The 18,877-nt window shown below is 49.4% G+C and overlaps 1 protein-coding gene across 4 annotated transcripts; it reads left to right on the top strand.

Annotated features, from left to right (window-relative positions):
* The first annotated feature begins 444 nt into the window (after positions 1–444).
* On the top strand, positions 445–18,627 carry EDC4 (enhancer of mRNA decapping 4). 4 transcript variants are annotated; one of them, XM_031950241.1, is made up of 29 exons: positions 445–767; positions 4,258–4,414; positions 5,698–5,809; positions 6,372–6,471; positions 6,990–7,179; positions 7,451–7,598; positions 8,124–8,228; positions 9,312–9,421; positions 9,612–9,695; positions 9,923–10,036; positions 10,173–10,272; positions 10,409–10,589; positions 10,724–10,796; positions 10,896–10,987; positions 11,107–11,303; positions 11,454–11,542; positions 11,641–11,794; positions 11,878–12,311; positions 12,634–12,735; positions 12,888–13,040; positions 13,172–13,208; positions 13,430–13,607; positions 14,043–14,198; positions 14,310–14,425; positions 14,525–14,690; positions 14,816–15,002; positions 16,917–17,136; positions 17,511–17,674; positions 17,948–18,627. In XM_031950241.1, the coding sequence occupies exons 1-29, from the start codon at positions 683–685 to the stop codon at positions 18,138–18,140; spliced, it is 4,197 nt and encodes a 1,398-aa protein (XP_031806101.1). In that variant the 5' UTR covers positions 445–682; the 3' UTR covers positions 18,141–18,627. The 4 variants fall into 4 exon arrangements, with proteins under 4 accessions (XP_031806101.1, XP_031806104.1, XP_031806102.1 ...); XM_031950242.1 differs by having other exon boundaries at positions 446–767; positions 9,941–10,036; XM_031950243.1 differs by having other exon boundaries at positions 446–767; positions 11,917–12,311.
* The last annotated feature ends 250 nt before the right edge of the window (positions 18,628–18,877 follow it).

Below are 18,877 nucleotides of genomic sequence, written 5' to 3'. Positions count from 1 at the left end.
TCGGATCGGCCTTTCTGTCCGTTATAGTTGCTGACAGCGTTATTGGTATTCAGAGGGAGGGGGAATTGATGACGTCAACCCCCCTGCTCAGAATGATGGACAGCAGAAGGAAGGGCTTGCGCAAGGCCCCAGGGACGCGGAGTAGCGAGGGTTCAAGCTCGAGGGCGGAGCTGATGGCTCTGGACAAGCTGGGCGGGCCCGTCCAGCTCGGGGATGCTGCGGTCTGTCATTTCCACTAGACGGGGGCGGCTACTTCTGAAATGGGACGGGTTAAAGTTGTTCCGCCCACAACCAGGGCGAAGCGGGCGCCCTCTTGGGCTTGCCCAGAGCCGCGGCGGCGCGAGGCGGCGCAGCCTCCGAGCCGGAACCTGCGCAGCCCGGAACCTTCGTGGCGCGGCGCGTGCTCCGAGGGCGGTGCCGGGAGCTCGGCGTGCGGAGGACCGGAAGTGGAGGCGGTTGGTGGGGTTGGCGGGGCGGAGGGAACGCCGAGCGAGGGAGCGAGCGGACGGAGGAGTCTTGGCACCCGCCACAGCTGCGGAGGAGGGAGGAGGCGAAGGCGGAGGAGGAGTGGCGGAGGTCCGGCGGTCCGGTCTGGCCCGGCCCGGCCCGGCGGGGAGGACGCGAAGGCAGAGAACGGTGACGGTGACGCCCTCGCGGAGCCGAGGCCCCGTTGCCCGGCCCCATGGCCTCGTCCTGCACCAGCATCGATATCGAAGACGCCACGCAGCATCTGCGGGACATCCTGAAACTGGACCGTCCGCCCGGAGGTCAGAGGGCACGCGCGGGGAAGGGGGGGGGGGGCGGCGACCCGGGGCTGGGCCGGACCTTGCAGACCATGTGGTCCAGCCCCTCGTTTTACAGACGAGGAAGCTGAGGCCTCCCGAGACGGAGTGACCAGGCCAAGGTCACCCAGCTGCCGAGGGAAACAGCCGGGATGCCAGCCCGGGTCTCCTCAGGCCGGGCTCAGTAAGCACTGATGAAGCAGCCGCTGTGTGCCGGGCACGGTGCTAAGCGCTGGGATACAAAGAAAGGCGAGAAGATCCTGCGGGAGCACCTCGCCCCCCCCTCCCCGCTACCCTCTCCCTCCCCCCCCCGCGCCCCCTCCCCCCCTCCCCCGCCCCCCCTCTCCCCCCCTCCCCGCTACCCTCTCCCTCCTCCTCCCTGCTACCCTCTCCCCCTCCGGGAGAGCTAGAAAGGAGTGTCCTGGGACTTCTTGGCGTCTCCTTCAGTTTTCCCATCTGCAGAATGGGGACAATCCTCAAACTATTCACCTCCCGGAATGATGGGGTTTCAATGAAATCTTACATATAAATAGTTATACACGTAGATATATAGATACACATTAAAAGCTATTTGTAAACCTTAAAGCGTTAGGTGCTTATGAGGTGGTTTTCATATTAGAAATTGCAAAATGGGGCTTCTGGGTTTCCCACCTGTGAAAAATTAATGCCCTAGATTAGATGATCTCTTAAGGTGCTTTCTGATTCAAACTCTATTACTAGGGTTGATCCCAGTCATCTTCGCTCTGGGAATAGAATGGAATGGAAAAGCATTTATTAAACCCGTTCTGTGGGCAAAACACTGGGGAGTGAAAGGACCCTCATTTATTACTATGGGAAGGATAGGAGAGAAGACGGATTACCTTTTCTTGAGTAGTTTGCAATTCCTGAGTCATAGCTGCCTTTAGTACCAGAGGAGTTGGTTCTTTTGCTGCTTTTTCATTTCTCACTGCCATTCAGGGTTTTTTCTTGTATCCATATAATCCTTGGGCCTCTGAAGGTCCAGCTCTGGGCTTTATTCTAATGTCAGGCTAACTAGCCTTTGCTCACTTTGTGTGTGAATAGCTGTTGTGAGTTGCTTATACAGCATAAGGCCTAGTGGTTCTTAGCAGGCAGTACTTACTATTCCGTTCCATCTCCACCCCCATTCTTTCTTTTTGAAAAGACAGCATGTTCAGAGAAGCCAGAAATGGATAAGCAGAACAAACTGGAGTTTTTCCTCTTCTTCCCTTCTCCCCTCTCATCCCCATGAGCATTTCTCTCTTCCTAGGGAGCCACAGCCAACACTCGTTTGTTTCATATAGCCCAACTGAGGCAGATGGAGGAGGAAGGAATGGCGTAGGCTTTACAGATTAGTTTTGGGCTTTGAGCTGGAAAAGTGGTCAAAGCACGAAGGGCAAACTGTTCCATGTTCAACAGAAGAGCTGATTAGAGGAGCACAGACAAAAATCATTTCCTGGCCTAATAGTCCCTCTTGTTATTCAGATGAGGATCTTAGGCACTGGGGCTTCACATTTCTTCCACCAGCTGACTTAATATACTCATTTCTCAAAGATCCCTATCGAGCATTTCGTCCATGCCTTATTGGGGGAGACAAGAGCCCAGGAGATGGTTGGTTCTCAAATATCCTCTACTCTTCTTAAGGAGTGCTTGAGGCATTGCTGAAAAGTCTGGCATTGACTTCACTTAGCTGGTTAGGTCTTTTTTTTTTTTCTCTAGGGGGTCCAGGGTTTTACTGATCTGAGGGATCTACAGAATATCAGGCAGAACCCTTCTTGCTCCTGTTCAGTTTATTTAATGTGTTTTCCTAGTTGTTGTAGGTTGACTATACATAGGGTACTCCTAGTACCTATAATGATTTTTGTAGAGCCCAAATTTGGCTACCCCTACAATCTCTGCAGCTTATTGTTTATCCTAGGTACTCCCCAGACTGGATAAACTTAAAATTTCTGTTTATGGAACCAACTTTCATGTTTGGGCAAGTGAGATAGCCAGTTGTTAGAGTAATAGGCCCATTTGTACACATTAAAGAAATTTTTAAATAAGTTTTCAGAAAAACCAGTCTCATGTCCCCACAAAATCCTACTTGACCCTTTAATCCTTTCTGATACAGAAGAAATTAGAAATAGCCACTTTTAATCTCTCTCTTACTGCCAAGGAGTTTCCTCCTCAGGGTTCCTATATTTATTGTCTTTTGAGACTTTTTTCCCTTTTATTTTGGAGTTTAAGTTATATTTTAGTGAGGGTTATTATCTGTGAAAATAAGTGACATTTACTTCCTTTTCTTCTGTCTTTTGAAATTAGGTGAGCAGGTGCTTAAAGCCTCCTGGGCACCTTAGTCCCTGACCTGGCTCTGAGCCTGTTAGAGATGGTTAGTGTCTAGGAAACAGCTATGGCAAATTACCCAAGAGTTTCCATGCATGTATGTGCATTGCCATTGTCAACCACTGAGCTTCTCAGTTAGTTCTTTCCTGAATCCTGTATGTTTCTCCAGGGAAACTGGTCATGTTCCCTCTCCCCATTTATTCCTAATTTCTTCTGAATTCTCTCATTCACTAAGTAGCCTTCTTCATGCTGTTTCTAGAAAAGTTAAGAGTTCTATTGTTGTTTTGTTTTACATGTTAGAAGGGAGATTTGTGATTTGACAGCACAGCAGCAGATAAGCCAATGAGGGAGAAAACCAGAACCCCAGACTTATAGCTGCCCAGCCCCAGAATGGTACTTAAAGAGAAGAAAACAACAGTCTCACTATCTTGGTCAAGTATCAAGGGAGTCAATACTGTAGTCATTTGTTCTAGTGGATTTGGCAGGGGCCTTATCTTCTTTAAATTGGCAGAAATAAATATTTCCTGAGTAGCTAGTGTGTGCCAGACCAGATATTCCTGGGAGGGCTCATATTGTGAAAATTGTGTGCTGCATTTGGAGTCAAAGTTCTTGCATTCAGATCTCGGCTTGGTCATTCACAACCTGTGTGACCATGGGCAAATCATGGGACATGGAGCAGATTTGTTTTCCTCATTTGTAAAATAAGAGGTTGGACTAGGTAATCTGTCTCGTCCCTTATATCTCTCAGACCATGCCCCTCCTTTGTAATCCTGTATATGAAACATCATCCTTGCCCTCAAAGAGCATAATGAATACTTAGGGGAGGATTGCTACTTTAAAAAGTTAAATTAGAACACTGGGCAAGAAAGTGAGTGGTGGAGTTGACAAGAAGAGCCATAGGATTTAGAGGACGGAAACATTACTTGGGGCTGTGGAGAGGCTTTGTGTAAGAGACAGCATTTCGACTGGCCTTCAGAGGGTGACAAGATTTAAATAGAAGATGCAGGGGAGCTGCATTCCATTTGGGAGCAGCAAGAATAAAAGCATAGAGGTGAGAGGTGGAGAGTAGTTTAGGAGACTAGCCTCTTTGGAGCTGAGGGCAAGTGCCTAGGAGCAGTTAAGAGATGAGATCTTCCTTTTCCTCTGGCATTAGGCTCAGGTACAGAGAGCCAGCGGACATCCAGCTCCTACAATGGAGACCTAAATGGACTTTTGGTGCCAGATCCCCTTTCTTCTGGTGATGGAACTGTACTGTCCAAGCCAAGTCACCGAGCAGCACCATTGGCCAACCTGGAGGAGAAGCAGGTCATGTAAGTGCATTGGGCAATGAGGAAATGGGTCTTAGGGGACAGGACTGGGTTCCTTCCCTCTTGGACTTTGCTCCACCTCGGACAGGAGTACAACATAGAAAACGTTGATTAAATACATGCCAAGCCTCCAGCAGTGAGTTAGGAACTGTGGGATATACAAAGCTTCAAGAAGAAACAATCTTTCCCTTGAGGTACTGACAATAGGTGAACATGACACCAACACAGATAGCTATGTTATACAGTGATACATGATAACCTCATTACAGAGTTATATTGTATCTAGAACTAGAAGGATTTTTTTGGAGAATTTACTTATCTATAATGAGACAAATCTAGCACCAAGTTAAGTTTTAAAATTACAATTAAATTTCAACAAAAGTAGGAGGAATGTTAAGATTTAGCATCAACTAGAATTTTTGTACAATATAGACCCAAGTTGAAATTACCTTTTCACTCCAAAGTGTAACCTGTAATGGCGTGATCATATCGTTAGCTATAATAATAATGACTAGAGTGGCATTTATTGGTATTTGTTTTCTTTCAGAAAAAAATCATTTTAAGGGGACTATCTATATTTGGGCCAGTGCTTGCTAGACAGGCTGGCTGGCTATGTTAAAGCATGCCTTTGTCCATTAGATCCTTCATATGTAAATTAAATCATCCCCTTTTCCCTTTTCTACCCCACATCATCCCATGGCTAATGGCATGCTGGAAATGTAGTAAGAGCTAACGTTTATATAGTGTTTCCTGTGTGCTAAGGTATCTCATTCGATCCTCACAACAGCCCTGGGAGGTAAGTGTTGTCGTTATTCACACTGGTTTGAGCCAGTTATCTCTTCTCTGACATAAAGTTAATAATACTCATACTGACTAACAAACATTAGGTTGTCTTGGAAAAAGTACTTTGTAATCCTTTAAAGTACTATAGAAGTATAAGATGTGGAGCATTGGGTTGAGTTTATAGTTACTGCTCTGTCTTAAATCCACACACCCCATGTCCTATAAAATTAGGGCGATGGGATAGATGATACTTGTCGACTCTGATTCCCTCTGCCCCTTCCATGTAGGGTTATGAATGACTATAAGGCACACTGAGGAATGAGGAACAAATCCTGAAGGACATTCCTTAAGACTAGCCCAGATGCAGCTGAGGAAATCTGGAAGGTGGCTTAAGTGGGTCGGTTTGTCTCCCTCAGCCCCCTTTATGGGTGTTCCTATATACTGCAGAGTTTAGGTGCCTGAGACAAAGCTGTGGCGCCTGTCCTTTCTCTTTCCCCATCCAGCTGCCTTTCTGGAGATGACAGCTCAACATGCATTGGAATTTCAGCAAAGGAGGTGGAGATAGTAGCTAGCAGTGATTCCAACATCTTAAGCAAGGCTCGGGGGAGCAACAAGGTACAGAATGGAAGCATTTGGGTCTAAAAAGACAGAGAAGGGAGGTTGGGGAGAGGTTCAGAGACCACTGGGCTGCCTCCCATAAGAACTGCTGTGGTAATGTCTTCAGTCTGTTTTTGTTTTTTTTTTCCCATCCTTACCAGCTCTCCCATCATCTCTGAGGGGCCCACTTCTTGGGTTATCCCCTAGTGCTATTCCCTGTCTCTTTCTCCCTTCTCTAGTTCTGATCTTCTGGACTGATGCATGCCTGGGTTTGGGCTTGTGGCATTTCCTTTCCCTTTTGAAGATAAAAGGGTCCTGTGGGGGTGTAGAAGGGTTGAAACCTCCCCAGGACTTGGTTAGCTGCTGTCCCCACCATCCTGCCTCTCATCTCTCTGGAGATGTTGGGAACCTGCAAGTCCCTTGTGATTAGAGAGAGGCAGACAAGATGAGTAAAGCAAAAATTGGAATTTGGGAAGGTGGCTGATTTCTTTGTGGAGATAAGGGAGTAAGAGTAACTGGGAATGAGCTCTGTGTGGTTACTACTCAGGACCTTAAGACCTTTATTTGCTCTTGTTCTCAGGTAAAAATCCAGCCAGTTGCCAAGTATGACTGGGAACAAAAATACTATTATGGCAACTTGATTGCTGTGTCCAATGCATTCTTGGCGTATGCCATCCGAGGTGAGCTGTTGCCCTTGGGACCAAAGACTTCGTTAGCGAGAACTTTCCTTTTCATGGCCAGGTCCTCCTGGGATCTGGCAGCAGTGAGATAGGACACTTGGAACTCTTTGTTTAAGCCATAGGCCTCTGGAAAACCCCATCTAAGATCTTGATTTTCCCTGCCTGGGAAGTAAGACTGTTTGATTGTCCCAAGAAGCTTCTTGAGTATGAGGAAAGTGCTTGACCGCAGGAAACACCCCAAGCTGTGTCCACTCATCCCAGCTCTGACCTTTTAGGACACAGTAGAGGAATTGTCTGCAGTGACAGGGGTGGGGGGAACATTGTTGAGTGGGCAGGCTAGAGCCCTGTTATTGGATCAGAGGGATGGCACAGGGAGCTCTTCACAAGGCCATGTGGGGTGTTTGCTGGGGACCTGCAGAGTTGGAATCAAACTGTGACTACTGCCTTTCATCTTTGAGGGCTATGCTGGGGGAGCTTGGAGGGGCTAGGCCAGGAATTATGCCATCTAATGTCCTTAGGTGCCAGCAATGGCTCAGCCATGGTGCGGGTGATCAGCGTCAGCACAGCAGAGCGAACATTGCTAAAGGGCTTCACAGGAAGTGTGGCCGACTTAGCCTTTGCTCACCTCAACTCACCCCAGCTGGCCTGCCTGGATGAATCGGGCAGCCTTTTTGTGTGGCGCCTGGCCATGGAGAACAACAAGATCCAGTATCCTTCCGTGGGTGGGTGGGGGTCTGTTTGGAATTTATCTCAGAGTGGCTAAAGGACTGGGGTACCTGGTAAAATTGAAGGTCTTGCTGTTCTTACATAATGTCCTATAATTCCCTGAGAAGCTCCCATCCTTCTTGGTTCTGCCCACTGGGCTAAGCATTGAGGGTGGTGGGAACAACCAGCGACTCAGACCTCTGAGCTAGGAAAGGAGAAAGCCAGGAACCTGTATTCTGAATCAGGCATCTGCCAAGCCTTAGCTTTGTTTTAGAGAGGAAATTGTGGTGAACATTAAGCGTTCGGAGGGCACACCTTTGAATCACTTCCGAAGGATCATCTGGTGTCCATATATCCCAGAAGAGAATGAAGAAAGCAGTGAAGAAGGCAGCCAAACTCTGGCCCTGCTACATGAAGATAGGGTAAGGGGCAAGGACTTCGGAGAATCTATAGGCCAGCCAGGGTGGGGAGAGGGTCAGAGTAGGAAGGACCCCTGTCCACATGAAGGGATTAGCAAAAGACTAAATAAAGCAGCCTTCCTTAGGAATAGCCTTTTTATAACTTAATAGGTATCAGGAAACCCAGATATTTAAAATTAGGCTTTTTATTCTGTTTTATTTCTCCTGCTGGATTTGGGGTTTTCAGGACATGTCTCAATGACCATAATCTATCTTCTCTCACCCTGTCACTAGCTAGAGAGCTAATGCTCTTGTATAGAATCAATCTCTCCCTTCTCCCCGTCCCCCCATTCTCTTTCTCTCCCTCTCTTCCTTCTTCCTTTTCCTGTCCTTCTGGATTCCTTATACTTTTTGCCTCTTTCTGCTCATATCAGGCTGACAGTCTTAAAGTTCTTTGTAAAAACCCACAAGATATTCTGGCTGGTTTCTAGGTTATAGACTTGAAATTTCCCATTTCTCTGAGGTCTCAACTTCATTTTTCCTTCTTAGGCTGAGGTATGGGATCTGGACATTCTCCGAGCTAACAATAGCTCCTGGCCTGTGGATGTCAGCCACATCAAGGAAGGCTTCATTGTGGTTAAGGGCCATAGCACGGTGAGAATTCGGGCCTAATGGTAGCAGCCTCTTTTCCAGGGATCCTTTGAGGTGTTATTGGTGAGGGCACACCCTCTGTCACTTCTATTTATTGGTTGACCAACAAACCCAAATGTCAGAAGCATGGCCTAGAAATGCTAGGTACTTTTAGAAACATTGATTTCCTGAGGTCTTATGCTATGACTTGTACTTGTGCAGAAGTTCATTCTATTGATCAACAATCACTGAAGTGTTTACCATGTGCCAGGTATTGTACTAGGTGGTAAGAATTAAAAAAAAAAAAAAGTGGGGGGAGCTCTTAGAATGGAGCTAGCCTTAGTATCCTTCTAAAGCTCACTGAACATAAGGCTCCATGGATGTTCTAATCAGAACAGTGTTCAAGAATGCTTATCTCTCCTTCAAGATACTTCAACTCTGAATGTAAACCTGGATGGTGCCAGCCCCTTGGACTTTGGATCCTTCCACCATCCCTACTCACTCAGTTTTTTCCCAAAGAATATAACCACGCCTTCCATATCTGTGATAGATAGCTAAAAGTAGATGTGGCATTTTACATGAATCTCTTTAAAATTTAATCTTAATAAAATCAGATTGTTGCTTGAGATATAGAAATTAGTTTGGATCCTAACTTTTGAATTCAGGGTATGAGTTGTAGTTTTTCTTAAGTAAATTTGATAATCATACTTTCATCCATATTTCACTTAAGTTATTAGTAAAAGCATTGAATTTTAGCTGTGTTCATGGCCTCTTAAAGGAGAATTCTTTGAAACATAATCTGCATCTCATAAGAGTAAAATGCCCTTAAAGAGAAGCTGAAAATGACCTCTCACCTAAGAAGAACCTGGGACTTCCTTTAATCTCCCTAATTACTCGTCCCAGCAATCAGTATTTTCCTCTTAGAATTTATCATTGGTTATGTGTCTATATCTACACGCGGGTTTCTTTTATGCTATGTGTCTAGTCTATGTCTTCCTAGTGCTGTGTGTCTAGCAGGGTGCCGAATCTATGTTGCTGATAATGGTTAATTATCCCCTTCTCTGGGTCCCTGGGGTTGGATGCTGATTGAGTCTTTTTCCTTTTTAGTGCCTGAGTGAAGGAGCTCTCTCCCCTGATGGAACTGTTTTAGCCACTGCAAGTCATGATGGCTTTGTCAAGTTCTGGCAGATCTATATCGAGGGCCAAGATGAGCCACGGTAAGATGAGTTAGGGTTTGGAAGTGCCTTGGTGTCTAGAGACTGACTTGTTTGGATGTGAAAGACTGTGAGTGAGTGAGCATAATCAAGCTGAGGACTGGGAATCAACCTCCTGGTCTAGAAAGCAGGACTTCTGTGACGCTGATGTAGCCTATGTACCAGGACCATCTTTCTACAATTTTCCTTGCAGGTGTCTTCATGAATGGAAGCCTCATGATGGCAGGCCTCTCTCCTGCCTCCTTTTTTGTGATAATCACAAGAAACAAGACCCTGAGTGAGCCTGCCCCCTCCCTTTTCCTTTACTTTTGGGCCCTCTAGAAGATTCAGGCCAGGAATACTTGGGAATAGCAATAAAAGGTCCCTGGGCACTTTGGGGGGAAGGTCATCACAGAAGGCCCATGGAGCAAAGGATAGGGAGATATTGCCATCAGAGAAAGGAGGGTGGGTAATGGCAAATGAGGCCCCAAGAGCCCATGCCCACTCCCCCACCCCACCCCCAAGCTCCTCCTTGTTTCGCAGAGTCCCCTTCTGGAGGTTCCTCATCACAGGAGCTGACCAAAACCGGGAACTGAAGATGTGGTGCACAGTGTCCTGGACCTGCTTGCAAACCATTCGGTGAGTGGGTAGTGGGGCTGAGGCTTTGGACCAGAGATAGGGAAAAAGGGCAATTTTGATGGCTGTGGGCTCTGATCCCTCTTGGGTGGAGGTCCCTCTGTACTGAAGCCTATCTCCTCTGCTTTTGTCCCTTTAGCTTTTGTCCAGACATGTACCCAGTGAGTGTGCCTCCCAGCCTCAAAGCCTGCCTAGACCTTTCAGCTGAATACCTGATCCTCAGTGATGTGCAGAGAAAGGTAGGGAGGAGGTGGGGAAATTAGGGATTACCCAGGAGAAGGATGGCAGCTCCAGAGAAGTGGCTTCTCTAGTGTTGCCATTCAAGATCATCCCCTTTGGGATTGAGTCTAGCCCTCTGTTGGGTGCCATGCACAGGTGCTGTATGTGATGGAGCTGCTGCAGAACCAGGAGGAAGGCAGGGCCTACTTCAGTTCCATCTCCGAGTTCCTGCTCACCCACCCCGTGCTAAGCTTTGGCATTCAGGTTGTGAGCCGTTGCCGCCTGCGGCACACAGAGGTTCTCCCAGCTGAGGAGGAAGGGGACAGTTTGAGCACAGGTGAGAGTTAACATTTACCCCCCTCAGCCCAGCCCCTCCACGGAGGCAAGCCAAGTGCTCTGGATCGGCTCTGGGAGCCACAGAAATGAGAGGAGGAGCAAATTGACTCTCTGGCCGTGTCACTATCTTTACAGAGGGCTCCCATGGTGCCGGGGCTGTGGAGTCAGCAGCAGGTGTACTTATCAAGCTCTTCTGTGTCCACACCAAGTAAGTCCCTCCCCCTCAGACACCTTTGGGCTATGGTGAGCCCAGATTCTGGTCCAGAAGGCTGTTCCTGGGCAACCCTGAGCTCTCCTTCCCTGACAGGGCTCTGCAGGATGTCCAGATCCGTTTCCAGCCGCAGCAGAGTCCCGATGTGGTGGCTCCCCTCCCTTCCCACTCAGCTCGAGAAGACTTTGGTGAGTGGCAGGGCTCAGACTCCTTGTGGCAGAGCAGAAGGAGAAGGGGTCCTGCTTCATTTTTCTGTTTGTCTTCCTCTGAAGGGGTCAGGCCTCAGGGGTGCTTTTTCTTCCCTCAGGGTTTGGAGAGCACCTGCCAGAGCTGAACTCGGAGAGTCTGGCCTCTGGCCAGGGTTCTGGCCAGGGCTCTCAGGCTGACCTCCGGCGCATTGCTGACCTGCCTGTCCCTTCCGACTTTCTCAGCCTGACTAATGAGGCCAAGCCCAAGCTCATGACCCCTGATGCCTTCATGACTCCGAGTGTCTCCTTGCAGCAGGTATGTGCCTAGCTCGGGGAGGGTCCATGGTCAGAAGGAAGACACCCGATCCGGGAAAGATGAGGATCTTGTCCAAGCTCCCAGAGCTCTGAACCTCGGCCTGGGCTCTCAGGTCAGCTACCCCACTGTCCTCATGTCATGTCTCCGTAGATCACTGTGTCCCCAGGAAGCAGTGGGAGTTCTTTAACAGCTGTGACGTCCTTGAATACCACCTCGGCCACAGACACAGCCATACCCAGGTGAGAGGAAGGAGCCTGGTCTTGCAAAGGGACCGTTCAGGAAGCCCGAATTAGGGTACAGGAAGCTCTGTAAGATGGGCCTTTTTCCCCTGATCCAGGCCATCCGAGGAGCTGACCCTGAGTCCCAAGCTGCAGCTAGACAGCAGTCTGACCCTGAGCAGCAGCAGTAGCAGCCTGCAGGCTAGTCCCCGTGGCCACAGCGTCCTCATCCCAGGCCTCTCTGATAAACTAACAACCAAGGGGCCCAGCCAGGTGGGTTAGCAGCTTCTGGGAAGTGGGAAGGCTGGGGGTTAGGAGGGAGATGGGCAGCGGTTAAGTGGGAGCTCTCTGGGCAGGTCCCGCAAGGGAACCCATCACTGTCCCTGGAGCTGCAGGAGGTAGAGCCCTTGGTGGTGCCACAGGCCTCTCCGACCCGGGCCCGCTCCCCCGACGTCATCTCCTCAGCCTCCACAGCCCTGTCCCAGGACATCCCCGAGATTGCCTCAGAGGCGCTGCCCCGAGGATTTGGCACCGCCGCTCCAGAGGGCCTTGAGCCCGACAGCATGGCGTCCGCCGCCTCGGCCCTGCACCTGTTATCCCCCCGGCCCCGGCCTGGCCCCGAGCACGGCCCTCAGCACAGCCTGGATGGGAGTCCTGGGGAGGGGGAGAAGCGAAGCACCCCTTCTCTGCTGGAGACGGCGCTGAGCCAGGAGACTAGTGCCGCTGACAGCAAGGCCTGGCCTGCTGCGCCTGACATCACCCGGGAAACCCGCAATAGCCTGGCTGACAGGTAACAAGCAAGGTGGAGTGGGCTGTCCTGCTTTGTCTCCTTCCTCCTATTCCTCTTCCCCCTTCTTGAGCTGCAGTTCTGCCTGTGCTAGTTTCCCAGACTGTTTTTAGTCATGCTGGTCTTGAACACATGTGGCAGCATCTTGGCCTTGGCCCTTCTCCCCCAGACTCCTACCAGGCAAGGGCTTAGGAAGGGGGCAGGGGACTTCTGTCCTGTCCTTGCTTATGCCCCTAGAACAGGGCCTGTGGACAGAGCATGCGGGGGTCCTTTGCTCTCTGGCCTTTTTCAACATCTCCTTCCTCACCCTCACCTTGCCACACAGTCCCAGGGATGATGTTCAGGAGAAACACAAGGCCTCTTCCTACCACCGGCACGCCTACCATCTGCTGCAACAGGACAGTCAGGATGCCAGTGCTGAGCAGAGGTGCCCCCCATCCCTGCATGTCCCACCGCTCCCCCATCCCACCCCCACAGTGACCTGGCCCTCCTCCTTGGTGCCTGTGTCCATCTTGTCCGTGGGGGGCTCTTGGGTGGTGAGAGCAGGGAGGTGTAAAGTGTCTTCTCCCCCCTCCACAGTGACCATGATGACGAGGTGGCCAGCTTGGCCTCGACCTCAGCTGGCTTTGTTGCCAAAGCAACGGCCCCACGACTGCCAGTGAAGGATTGGAAAACCAAGGGATCTCCCCGGGCCTCCCCCAAGCTGAAGAGGAAGGGCAAGAAGGATGATGGGTAGGTGGAGCTGGAGGGCAGCAGGTAGGCCCCAGGCCCGTTGTCCTGGCTCTGTCCCTTGCTCTTCTCAACTACCTACCTCCTTTGGGTCCCTAGTGATCAGGTCTCATCAGACTCTTTTCTTGTTGCAGGGACCTGGCACAAGGCCCCTGGCTGGTAGAACACCAGGTGAGCTCTTATGTCTCTACCCCTCACCCCTGGCCTTCCTCTTACTGGACCCTTTTCTTTCCTTCCTGCCTGCCTGGACAGCTCTTCTGGCCAGGATTCTCCTCTGTCCCCTGGGAAGTCTCGGAAGGCTGCCTTCTCTGCAGGCCTGGACTCTGAGACATCCCAGGCAGAAGAGGGCTTGGCGCCCTTGGCCCAGCATGATACACATGTCCCCATGCCAGGCAACAGAACCTCCTGAAGAGTGGTTGGCTGTGGTTCGGGGGCAGCAGCGGGAGCTTGCTGAGCTGCGGCAGAGTCACGCTGAGTTGCTGCAGCGGCTAACGGACCAGCTGGATGCGGTACAGAGTTCTATCATGGGCCACGTGGAGAGGGTCCTGGAGTCTAGACAAGAACATGAGCGTATCCTTGGGTGCCAGTGGGAAGGGAGCTGTCTGCCCACTCCGTGGGGCCAGGGCATCAAGGAGCCGACCACATAGTCATGGCAAAGGACAAACTCTGAGCATTGGGCATAACTGATCCTTGGGGCACTTTGAGCTGCTTTTCTCTTTTGTAAAATGGGAATGATGACCTTTGTGGCACATGTAGCCCAGAGTTACTGGGGATGTCCAAGGGCCCAAAGCTCATGCTTGCTTTTGTTGTTGTTGAGGAAGTTGGGATTAAGAGATTTGCCCAGGATCACCCAGCTAGAAGCTCATGCTTTCTTAAGGTGTTTTAGGAGACCCTCAACATAATGCACCTGTGGGCTTCCTCCTCAGACTGCTAGAGACAGGTAGAGGTATGGTGGGTGTTCCTTGGCTTCCATTGGGCTGCTGAATTCCTTAGCTGGCCATGCAGAGAGACGGTTAGAGCGGGCCCTGGCTGAGGGGCAGCAGCGTAGCGGGCAGCTGCAGGAGCATTTGTCACAGCAGTTGTCCCAGGCCCTGTCCTCAGCTGTGGCAGGCCGGCTGGAGCGCACAGTTAGAGAAGAGATGAAGAAGACCATTCCCCAGTGTGAGTATGGTGGGATTTGGGAGGGTAAGCGAGGGAGGCGAGGGGCTCATGGAGTCCCTACATAAGAACTCCAGCCCACGCCTTTCCTGTGCTATTTCTGCCCTGGCAAAGGTGTCTCCAAAAGCTTGGAGCCAGTGACGGGCCAGCTGAGTGGCACCGTGGCCGCCAAGCTGACCGCAGTAGAAGGCACCCTTAAGGAGAATGTCACCAAGCTGGTCAAGTCCAAGGTGTGGAGCCTGTCTGGGGATGGGTCTGCAGGAGGGTCTCAGGCAGATTCCTCTTCATGGGCTCACAGGCTGCTGTCCGTCCTCTGTCACTTTCCCCAGAATCTGACTGACACAATCGCCCGCGCAGCTGCAGACACACTGCAGGGACCCATGCAGGCTGCCTACCGTGAGGCCTTCCAGAGCATCGTGCTGCCCACTTTTGAGAAGAGCTGTCAGGCCATGTTCCAGCAAATCAATGACAGCTTCAAGCTGGGCACCCAGGAATGTAAGTGGAGTCTTCCCCTTTCCCCCAGAGCCTGGCCACAAGGAGGAGCTCGGGACCCCCACTGGGAATCTGGGGCCGCCTAATCTGGGGTCTCAGTGATACCCAAGCTCCCTCCCCAACTTCAGACCTGCAGCAGTTAGAGAACCACATGAAGAGTCGGAAGGCGAGAGAACAGGAAGCCCGCGAGCCAGTGCTGGCTCAGCTTCGAGGCCTGGTGGGCACTTTGCAGAGTGCCACAGAACAGATGGCAGCCACCGTGAGCAGCAGTGTGCGGGCCGAGGTCCAGCACCAGCTCCACATTGCTGTGAGCAAGTGAGTTGGGGACAAGAACTCCCACGGAGAAAGGGAGCTCAGTGACCCATAGGCAGGACACAGGGAGGGAGGAGGTCAGAGATCCTGCTGAGGAAGGATCTGACCACAGTCACCCAGCTAGTTGGTAAAGCCTGGACACCAGGGGAGGGGCCAGCCCAGAGATCTGTTGTGTATGTAGGAAGTGAAATTTATATTTGTTTCTCTCCCAACTCTGGAGAAGACTGGCTGGCTGGTTTGGGCTCTTGTCATGTCCCTTCAATTTCCTTAGGTCTCCAAAGGCAGCTGATGGCCCAGTAGATGGGCTGGAGTCAAGACTACCTAAGTTCAAATCCAGCCTCAGATGCTTATACCCACCTGTTGGTTAACAATCCTCTGGTTGTCACAGTTTCCTTAACTATTAAATGGGGATATTAATAGGACCTATCCCCTACTCCCACAAATTGTTGTGAGGATTAAATGAGATAATATTTGTAAAGTGCTTCTTGGCATAGGGCCTGGCACTTTTCCTTTCCCTTACTTGTAAAATGAGAAGTTTAGTCTAAATCTTTTTTCTTTATTATTTTTTTCTCTTTTCATATTTTGCTTTAAAAAAAGATGGGAGGGGTGAAAGGGGAAAAAAGCATAATAGATTAAATCTTTTTCAAATCTTTTTTTTTTCTCAATTAACAAGCATTTAACTTCTCTCCATCCAATCTTTTCTTTGCCTCCATTTAAAAAAAAAAAAAAAAAAAATCCCCCAGCACATCAAAAATCCACAATGCTTATAATATGTAATCAAACAAAACAAATTTCTACATTAACCATATCTAAAAGTGTCTTTTTTTTCTTTCTGCTTCATGAGTCCATCACCTCTAGTATTTAGTGATCCTCTGGAATTATGCTGGATCATTTTATTGACCAGAAGTTTGAATTTTTTGAAAGTTGTTTGTCTTTATGATGCTTTTGTTACTTCATAAATTTTTCTCCTGGTTCTACTCACTCTAAATCAGTTCATACAAGTTTTTACAGTCTTCTCTGAAATCATCTTCCTTCCTTCCTCTCTCCCTCCTCCCTCCATCTCTCTGTCCCTCCATCCCTCCCTCCTAACTTCCTTCCTTTCTTCCTAACTTCATTCTAAATGACTTGCCTAGAGTCACACAGCTAGTAAATGTTACATGTCTGAGTCTGGATTTGAATTCACATCCTCATAACTCCAGAGCCGATGCTCTGCCATTATTTCTTACAGTCCAATAACATTCCGTCATATTCATAGAAATATAACTTGTTCAACTATTCCCCAATTGATGGGCATCTACTCATTTTCCAATTTTTTGCCACCACAGAAAGAACTGCTATAAATATTTTCATGCATAGAGGTCCTTTTCTTTTTTCTTTGATCTCTTTGGATTATGAGCCTAACATCTCTGGGTCAAAGGGTATTCAGTTTAGTTCATTTATTGTCTACATTGCATTCATTCATTTATCTGTTTTCCTATAATCCTGGTATTTGTCATTATTAAAAAGTCATCTTTGACAATCTGACGAGTGAGATAGAACTTCACACTTTTATTTACATTTCTCTAATTTTTAATGACTTGAAGCAGTTTTTCATATTGCTATTGATACTTTGGATTTTTTCCTCTAAAAACTGCTTATTTATATTTTATCTTTTATCAATTGGAGAAAATTGGAATCTTTATACATCTTGGAAATGAGATCTTTATCAGAGAAACTCATTTCAGAAATTTTCCCCTAACTTTCCCTTTAAATTTTAGTTCCATTGGTTTTGTAGATATAAAAACGTTTAAATTTGTATGCAATTGAAATTTGAACTGAACAGTCTCAAAGGTCCCTGTTAACACTGGCATTACTGTGGGTCGCTGTTCATGGCCTTGGTTTGTGCCTTTATCTTTGGCCTTCCTCCTCTTCTCCCAGTATGCAGGAGTCGATCCTTTCCCAAGTCCAACGCATTATCAAGGGGGAGGTGAGCCTGGCCATGAAGGAGCAGCAGGCAGCAGTCACTTCCAGCATCATGCAGGCGATGCGCTCTGCTGCTGGCACACCTATACCAGCTGCCCACCTTGACTGCCAGGCCCAGCAGGCACACATCCTGCAGATGCTCCAGCAGGGCCATGTCAACCAAGCTTTCCAACAGGTACTATACCCCACTCATCTTGACTGAAGACTGTACTTCAGTTTGCCAGCAGAGGGAGCAAGAATACCTACTCTGAGCTCCCAGGGTTCCAGCATACCCCTCTCCTGTGGGCACAGATGCTTACTCTCCCTTTTTCTTCAGCCTTGTTATCTGAGGGTCTTCCTCCCATTTCTGCCCCTTCTAGCTTTTCACTTGCCAGGTTTTATTCACTGTTTCATCTATTTCTTCTAGCAAAATCTGTTCTCCCTCATTGCCAATTACCTCCAACCTTTTATTCTTCTTCTAATGATCTGCCCTGAAATATCTTCCCTAGGAAACACTAGGGAATACTTCTGTCTCTCTTCTCTTCTGTCTCACCTCTTCTCTCTCCTCAGGCTCTGACAGCAGCTGACCTGAACCTGGTGCTCTTCGTATGTGAGACTGTGGACCCCCAGCAGGTGTTTGGCCAGCCACCTTGTCCCCTGTCCCAGCCTGTCCTGCTTTCCCTCATCCAGCAGCTCTCCTCTGACCTGGGAACCCGCACAGAGCTCAAATTCAGGTCGGTGTGGGCAAAGCAGGGCAAGGGGGGGGTGGAAAGACAGGTCTCTCTTTGGGTACTGCTTCTGGAACAGAATGGTCTGGACTCCTCACCTTGCCCCAAGAACCAACTAGGGAATCTGCAGCAAAGCTTAACATGCTCATGGGCTTCTACCTCCCTACTCCTGGTACAGGGAGCCTTATAACTCATAGGACATAGGGGATCCCAGAGGCCATGTGCTGCCCAAGGGAGCCTTCCTTACCTCTGAATCCAGCATCTCTTCTTCACCCATAGCTACTTGGAGGAAGCTGTGATGCACTTGGACCACAGTGACCCCATCACGAGGGACCATATGGGCTCAGTCATGGCCCAGGTGCGGCAGAAGCTGTTCCAGTTCCTACAGGCTGAACCTCACAACTCCCTCAGCAAGTCTGCCCGGCGTCTCACCATCATGCTGCAGGGCCTGGCTGTCCCTGGGCTCAACTAGGTGGACACAGACACCTTAGGTGACCCGCCAGAGGAGGGAAGAGGGGTTGCAGTACCCAACTATGATGACTCCAGGCCTCGGGGACTAAGGAAACACTGAGTTTCTTTGGAACTTGGTGATAAAGAAAAGTCCAAAGCGAGAACTTTGCCAGCCCCTCCTCTCCTCTGTTAGAGGAGCTAACAGCTGGTTGACCCTGACTGACCTTGGAAGATCAGTTCTGGTGATGCCTCCAGAGCAGAAGGGATCTCCCCGCTGTTCCCTCAGGTTGGCTCCTCAGGCCAAAGGGGCTGTGGCTTCCAGCTCTGACTAGGGAGGTTGGGAAATCTGGGCATGCCCTCCCGGGCTCCATCACTAGGGAGCATGTTTCCAGAATCAACTATTATAACTTGAGTTGAATTTTACACGTTCCTTTTTACCTCCAATTTGAATCTTTCTGTTTTTGAGAAACATTGAACAAAAAATTCAATTAAATGCTTTTTAGATAAAACCCTCTGCTAGGCTGTCGTGTTTTCGATCCCTGCTGTGCTTAGCCAGGATAGGTCAAACCAGGCTATTATCCATCAAGATGGGGGCCTGACTTTAAGAGCTTGGAAGGGAAGGACCCGGAGGTCTCTGAGAGCTGGGGGGCGCTGTCACTACCCTTTGTCCTCTCCACTCTGGCTCTGCACCTCTTGGACCCGTCTTCTTTCACTTGGTCCTCCACACTACCCCCTACTCCAGCTGTGCCCTTACTTAGA

The sequence above is a fragment of the Sarcophilus harrisii genome, chromosome 2 (genome assembly GCF_902635505.1).
Source record: "Sarcophilus harrisii chromosome 2, mSarHar1.11, whole genome shotgun sequence".
NCBI classification, from domain to species: domain Eukaryota; kingdom Metazoa; phylum Chordata; class Mammalia; order Dasyuromorphia; family Dasyuridae; genus Sarcophilus; species Sarcophilus harrisii.
Note: the sequence above shows the minus strand (reverse complement) of the source record. Positions and strands in the feature narration are given on the sequence as shown.